The sequence below is a fragment of the Eublepharis macularius genome, chromosome 16 (genome assembly GCF_028583425.1).
Source record: "Eublepharis macularius isolate TG4126 chromosome 16, MPM_Emac_v1.0, whole genome shotgun sequence".
NCBI lineage: Eukaryota > Metazoa > Chordata > Lepidosauria > Squamata > Eublepharidae > Eublepharis > Eublepharis macularius.
Window position 1 is genome coordinate 10,037,000 of NC_072805.1, and position 7,585 is coordinate 10,044,584.

At 51.4% G+C, this 7,585-nt stretch overlaps 1 protein-coding gene across 1 annotated transcript; it reads left to right on the forward strand.

The window, feature by feature from the left end:
- Window positions 1–252: 252 nt before the first annotated feature.
- On the forward strand, window positions 253–1,830 carry LOC129344264 (potassium voltage-gated channel subfamily A member 6-like). Its single transcript, XM_055000830.1, has one exon. It carries the CDS (start codon window positions 253–255, stop codon window positions 1,828–1,830), a length of 1,578 nt encoding a protein of 525 aa, XP_054856805.1.
- Window positions 1,831–7,585: the final 5,755 nt, after the last annotated feature.

The window sequence follows — 7,585 nt, forward strand, 5'->3', positions numbered from 1 at the left end:
CCGGCAGAGGCTCCCGAAGGGCGAGCGGGCGGAGGAGGGGGCGGAGGCGGAGGAAGGGGCGGCGGCAGAGCGGAGCGGAGCGAGGCGCCGCCAGGCAGCGGAGAGAAGCAACAGGAGGAGGAGGCGCGCCGGGCGCCTTGAAGGACACGCGGCCCCGGGAGGACAAGGAGGGAAGGGAAGGACCGGGAGGCGAGGCGAGCCTAGACGGGCGAGGCGGCGGCGGCCGCGTGGAGCGCCCGGCGCGCCCTGGCCATGCGCGGGGCGGAGGAGCCGCTGGCGCTGGGGGCTGCCCGGGAGGCCGTCGGGCGCGGCGGGGCGCCGGAGGACGAGGCGGCCGCCCGCGAGGAGGGCAGTTGCTGCTGCAGCAGCGAGCGGCTGGTGATCAACATCTCCGGGCTGCGCTTCGAGACGCAGCTGCGCACGCTGGCCGCCTTCCCCGACACGCTGCTGGGCGACCCCGGCCGCCGCGTGCGCTACTTCGACCCGCTGCGCAACGAGTACTTCTTCGACCGCAACCGGCCCAGCTTCGACGCCATCCTCTACTACTACCAGTCCGGCGGGCGGCTGCGCAGGCCGGTCCACGTGCCCCTGGACATCTTCCTGGAGGAGATCCGCTTCTACCAGCTGGGCCAGGAGGCCATCGAGACCTTCCGCGAGGACGAGGGCTTCATCCCCGAGGAGGAGAAGCCTCTGCCGCAGCCCCACTTCCAGCGCCAGGTGTGGCTCCTCTTCGAGTACCCGGAGAGCTCGGGGCCCGCCAGGGGCATCGCCATCGTCTCTGTCCTGGTCATCCTCATCTCCATCGTCATCTTCTGCCTGGAAACCCTGCCTGAGTTCCGCCAGGACAGCAAGGGGGCCTTTCCAGACAGCAGCCCGGTGGGCTTCCGGCAGGACTTCCAGGATGAGGACCCCTTGTTCTCGCTGCCACAGCAGCCCGAGGGAGGGACCCTGCCGCCTGCCCGTCCCCCGGCCGGCACCAGCCCCTTCTTCACAGACCCCTTCTTCCTCATCGAGACCCTTTGCATCATCTGGTTCTCCTTCGAGCTGCTGGTGCGCTTCTTCGCCTGCCCCAGCAAGCCCGAGTTCTCCAGGAATATCATGAACATCATCGACATCGTGGCCATCATCCCGTACTTCATCACCTTGGGCACCGAGCTGGCTCAGGAGCAGCAGAAAAAGGAGCAGCCCGGCAGCACCGGCAACGGGGGCCAGCAGCAGGCCATGTCCTTGGCCATCCTCCGGGTCATCCGCCTGGTCAGGGTCTTCCGCATCTTCAAGCTCTCCAGGCACTCCAAGGGGCTGCAGATTCTGGGGAAGACCCTCCAGGCCAGCATGAGGGAGCTGGGGCTCCTCATCTTCTTCCTCTTCATTGGGGTGATTCTCTTCTCCAGCGCTGTCTATTTTGCCGAGACCGATGACCCAGATTCCTTATTCACGAGCATACCAGATGCTTTCTGGTGGGCGGTCGTGTCCATGACTACGGTGGGCTATGGAGACATGTACCCCATGACCATTGGGGGCAAGATTGTTGGGTCGTTGTGTGCCATTGCGGGTGTGCTCACCATTGCCCTGCCGGTCCCTGTTATCGTGTCCAACTTCAACTACTTCTATCACCGAGAAACTGATCAAGAGGAGCAGTCCCAGTACACTCACGTCACCTGTGGCCAGCAACAGTCCCCTTTCTCAGAGCCCAGGAAAGGGGAGAGCAGCCAGTCGCTCAGTAAATCTGACTTTCTGGAGGCAGAAGACTTAGAATCAATGAAATACTCAAACTTTATTCCGGCCAGCAACCAGGCTTATAAGGAGAACAAATTGTTAACGGAGGTTTGATGGCTTTATGGGATGTCAAGGACATGGTGAGACCTTGAAGTGGCTTCATGCTCCTCAGATTGCTGTTAATCCCCTTGGGTTTTGCAGCAGAGGAACAGCAAAAGCACCAAGTCTGGAGTCTGTGTGAATGGAAATCATTTATGTTCCCCTGAACAAAAAGCAACTTGGAATTTAGAACCTATGCTTCTGAAAATGGGTTATTTTTACCCATCCTAGGGTAAACACCTGTCATGTGGTCGTTGTCTTCTGCAGGTGGGAGACTTTCTTTATTTCGGCTGCTGCCCTGTGGATAAATTTTTATCATCTATGAGCAGAGAGCCAAGCCAAGGTTGCGGTTTGCTGAGGGATTGGCTGTATGGGCTTTATACACATCTGGCTGAAAGCAAACGTCCTGTCCTTTGCTGCTGATCGGTCTTAGACTCAGACATGCCTTTTGAGTACGAGAGACTCTTCATCAGCGTGTCGTCCGGTAGCAGTAGGAGGATTGGCAAGTGGACAAGATTCCCTTTGATTTGGAACCTGTTTTCCCTGTGGAACTGTCTGCTTGCAATTGCGCAGTCAGTGCTTAGGAAGTACATACCGGATTGCCACCAAACAACCTCAACATCTGCAGCTGGCCCCAAAGCAAGACTGGTTTATCTTGTTGGCATCTGGAAAGATTAATTTTGCCAGCTTCCCACAGCCTGCTCATGCATCTTGTGATTAGCAAGCATGCAGGAAATTGTGTTAGCTCTTGGGGATTTTTCCCGATCGTGAAGCTTGTTCCATGCAAATAAATGGTGCGATAGGAATACTGGGCAAAAAAGGTACTCTCTACCTCAGACCTTTCAGACAGCAGGGTCTGGGGTTGTGTGTGCACCTCAAGAATTGCAATTGAAGCTCCTTTCCATACAAGTGAAAGGATGCTTTTTTGTTAGGGGAGCAAAGGGAAAATGTGCAATTGGGAAAAATGGAGGGGGGATCAGTTGCCTCCACATCTCTGACCCTGGGGCAAGAGGGAAGTTTTTCCTGCATGGACCCCCATGTGCTGCCCGTTGGGTTGGTACTCACTGGGGCCACCCAGTCAAAAGGTGTCATTGAAGCAAGCACAGCAGTTCCTTATTCTGCGTGTGCAGATTGCCTTTCTAAGCCTGTTTGGCTTCGAAGCGCACCTTTGGTTTTGTGTGGGCATTACTAGTTTTTGTATACACGTGCCTTCCTTTGCAGGAAACATAGCTGAGCCCAGATGTTTGTTTTCCATCTGGAAACTGGAGATGGAAATGAAATGACATGCTTTATGTTCCACATACCCATTTCTGCACTCACATAAATGGACGTTGTGATTGTTGCCAGCTGCGTAGCTCAGAGCGGGGCTAAAGGCAGACTTGAGATATAAAGGGAGCTGACGGTGATCTCTTAGCCATTGGATTTTGCAGCTGCAATGACAGCTGTCCTTACCAGTAAACCGGCTGCTGATTTAGCCGTCCCGCTTGAGCCTCCCCTGATTCTTCAGGTGGCTGTCTGCCTTCTTTTCTGAAGTGCCACATGCACACAGTTTCCATTCACTTACAACCTTGTTCATAAAAAACCGTTTGGAAAAGTGAAAATCTGCTGCAAGCACTGGAGGGAAGAGAGGTTTCTTGGTGACGGCACGGGCGCCAGCTATCCCTGCCACACACACACAGCTTCTGATGCAGAATTTGCAGAGCTGTTCCCCACCCCAAGATTTACCTTTGAAAAGAGCAATATGTTTGAAATGAATGGAATTGCAGTGAGGAGATTTCCGTATTGATCCTGCTGCTTAAATATCACATCTGTCCTCATCTTGTGTCAAGTTTAAGCAACCCTGCCTCAGCATAATCAAAAGAAGCTCTGTGTGGCCCTTGGAAGAACTCCTTGTGCCCAAAATTTCTGGGGTCAACTGACATTTCCAGTTTCACACGTTTCAGCTGGGCTGCCTTGGAGAGCTGCTGCTAGTCAAGAGTTGGCAGTACTGGGTTAGGGGAACCATGTACTGGCATCGGTTGGCAGTACTGGGTTAGGGGAACCGTACTGGCAACTTTTTGTGTAGCGATCAGGACACGGTTTTGTACAAAAGAGGACATAAAAAAACCCTCAAGGTTTGTGATGGGGAAACTGGTATGTTATTGAGTCACTTCATACATTTAGTTGGACACCTAAAAGGTTTAAATATACACTTAAAACTGTTAAGTATGAATGCAGTAAGCTAGTGTTTAACGTCAGTTGTACAGGTACATTTACCAGGAAGTCAGGATTGTGTGTGGTTTGCTTTTGATATTTAATGGGAAAATGTCTTCAAAATTAGGGTTTCTTGATGAACTGGCTGAGGGTGAACTCCGACAGCTATTTACCCAGTGGAAAAGTACTATGTTGTACACATAGCTACTGACTAAGCAGGTTGTGTGCACTCATCCAAACAACCATTTTTCATGTGTTTTAGCTCCTGATGTGTGGTAAAATTCTCTTCAGTACTTGGCAGAATAAGAACAGTGACAAACCATGAAATCCTGAGCAGAGTTACTCCAGTCTGAGCCCATTGAACTCTACTTAGGATTTCACTATTGATACTGAAGGGTGAAAAAGTTCACCTTGGGATATCAAATGGGGAGGAACATCCCCCCTCCCCCTCCCTAAATTTCTCAGTGTTGTGTGGTAAAGTTCTCCTTACCATAGAGCCAGATATTGCAGATGGTAGGATACAGTCCAGAGAAAGTTGTACAGCAGCAAGTGGCCCATGCAGAATCCAAACACAAGAACCATATCCATGTAATATGCTTTATTAGGACCAACCTGATTGGATGCAAAACAGATTGACTTCACACTGTCCTGTGTTCGTAACTCTGGGGCTAAATTGATACTATGGCTGAAATGTGGCTGCTGCTGGAAACAGCAGCCCTTCTCTGTATTGTCCAGTAGACCTTTTTTTGTGTCATCATGACTTCTTTCCTGTCACCCACCCCCCACTTTCAGCAGCCAGTGAGGCAAGCGTTGGGGAGCAAAAACATGATGGCATCAGGGCATGAGGTTAGTTCTAGCTGGTGTTGTAGGAAGCAAGACACATAGATACCATTTTTGTTGGCAACCATGCAATGGCCTTCATACAGAGTTGCCAACCTTCATGTGGGGCTTGGAGTTCTCCTAGAACTAAAACTGATCTTCAAACTACTGAGATCAATTTCCCTGGAGGAAATGACATCGGGAGACTGCAAACTCTAGGTGAAACCTCAGATTTTCTCCTCCGCAGGTGCAGGAATTTCCCAGGCTGGAGATGGCAATCATACCTTCATAGCTGGCTTGTCTCTTTGAGAGAAAAAAACCCTCTTAATAACCTGGATAGCCCAGGTGAGCCTGATCTCATCAGATCTCAGAAGCTAAGTAGGGTCAATGAAGACCAGGGTTGCAGAGGCTGGCAATGGCAAACCACCTTAAGTCTCTTGCCATGAAAACCCCACCAGGGGTTGTCATAAGTCAGCTCTGACTTGACGGCATGCTCCACCACCAATAACCAGGACATTTTGAAAATAATGTTATTACTATTTAAAATGTTTATTTTAAGAGGTTGTTGGTCTGAACCATTTTGATTTTGTCAGGGTCCACAGGGGAGGAGAGATTTCAGGAGTCTTGCCCCCTAGTGTACTCTAGCCCCCCTTCCATGAATTTTCAACTTTTCTTTTTTGAAATACATTAATTTATAGAGCTATAGGGGGGAAAGCAGGAAAGATTCCATCAAGTTGCTCAGTAGAAAGCAAGATGGCCCACTCATTCTCGTGTCCTTACCCACAGGCCACCCATTGGTAAAGACAGGGTATCTTCATGCTGAAGGGATACTCCAGGTATGCAGGTGAAAATTAGTTTGTAAATTAAAAAGAAGACAACCCAAAACCTGACAGAACTTAGCATGTTTATTGCCCCCTCACCTGTCAAAGCCACAGACTGCTGAGAGCAGTTGAGTGTCAGTTTAAGGGGGGAGTAAAGATAACATCCTAACACCATGGTCATTTCCACACGTCCCGGCATAGCGCTAAACTCACACACAGGGCCGGCCTGCCCATTGAAGCTGGCCTGGTAGCCGCCTCAGGTGCCAAGGCGCCAGAGGGGGCGCCGGCTCGGGGGCAGGGACATGTGCCACAGAGCTTAATTGCCCCTTGCTTCTGCGGCTAGCCAGGAGTGCGTGCTGGTAGCGGCAGCGCAGGGCCACTGAGCGGGCAGCCCCCCAGGCCTCCTGCCCAGTTGCTCTGTGGTGCCGCCGCCATCGCCAGCACACAGCTGCGGCCCAGGTGTGACAGGTGGCCGGGGTGGCCCGCGGAGCATCTGAACCGGAGGGCTGGGAGGATGCATGCCACTGTGCACTGCCCCAGCCGCCTGCCGTGCCTGGCCCGCAGCTGCTCCTCCTGGCCGGGAGCGCTGGTGGTGGTGGCAGTGTGGGGCAGCTGAGCGGGCAGCCTCCCGTTCAGTTGCTCTGCGGGCCGGGCACAGCCGGGAGGGTTGGAAGGCCCCCCATGCGCACACCCAGCCCTGCGTGATGATGTCACACGCAGTGACGTCATCATGCAGTCCAGTGCGCGCGTGCACAGCGGCAGCCCTTAAGCTGCCTCAGGTGCCAGTGATGCTGGAGCTGGCCCTGCTCACAACGAGGGCATCTTCCTGGTGTGATTTCTGATGTCATCGCGCCATGAAAATGGGAACGTGCGAAGGTGGCAGAAATTGCACCAGGAAGACGCCTTGTTACAAGAGTTTAGGGCTATGCCAAGATGTGCGGAAACAACCCATGTCTTGGAAAGGGTTTAGGATTGGTAGTTGGGTGCTGTGAAATGTGCCTCTCCTATTTCTGAATTTCCCCTCCACCTTCATTGTTTTGAATGCTTTTAAGGGCCTTGATTCCTAGCAGAAAATTATTAGGATGGGAGGAAAAGAACTTCATCTGATCCAGAATTAATTGCCTCCTTCTCTAGTGATTCTTTCAGTCGCAAAAGGATGGGAGCCCCTTAAAACAGGAATCTGGTGGCGCTTTAATGGCTAACAAAATTTATTCCAGCAGAAGGTTTCTTGAAACAAAGCTCACTTCACTCTTGTTAGTCCTTTAGCTGTCTTTGGGCCCCTCTTTTATTTTCCTGATAGCGACTAACACTGGAATAATCTCACAGTTTAAAGTGTCTTGGAACAGGTGGTGAAAAAGCAGTGTGTGTAATTAGGGACTGGATGGAGGTAGAAATTAATTTGTCTATTGCAACTCAGCAATTGCTTGTAGACCCAACTTGCTTTATCTCCATTTAATATTTCAAAAAAAAAAATTAAGGGGACTGGAACCAAATAATTGGGATTGGAACATATTAGATGGTCTGTATATTTAGGCATTCGTTGTTTCCCCTTGGTTTATAATAGCCCCTTTCCTGGTTAGCCTTAGCACCCCCACCCAATTAAAAATGGTTGCAGACATGGAGTTTGTGCAGGGAGCCCTCCCCCCCCTCAAATTGGAGCAGTGAGCAGGTTCAAGAATATCAGCATTTGCAAATGGGCAGAGCAAAATGCGCGTTGCCCTCGCCTCTATAAAAACATACCCTAAGACGTCTCAATTCCTAGGAAATGCTGATGGTGTTTTCTTTAAAAACCCTGCCTGTTCTGCATCTTTCTTTAGCTGCCCTTAAGCCAGATTACAGCCTTGTGGAACATGTGTGGAAAGAAAACATCTTTTGGGACTGGTTTCCATAACAACCTCCCTGAATGTTTTTCTGTACCTGCTTACTCTGGCTTTCAA

What these genes read in the sequence shown, in the direction of transcription:
- LOC129344264 (XM_055000830.1), top strand. Translation starts at nt 253, where the DNA reads ATGCGCGGGGCGGAGGAGCCGCTGGCGCTGGGGGCTGCCCGGGAGGCC.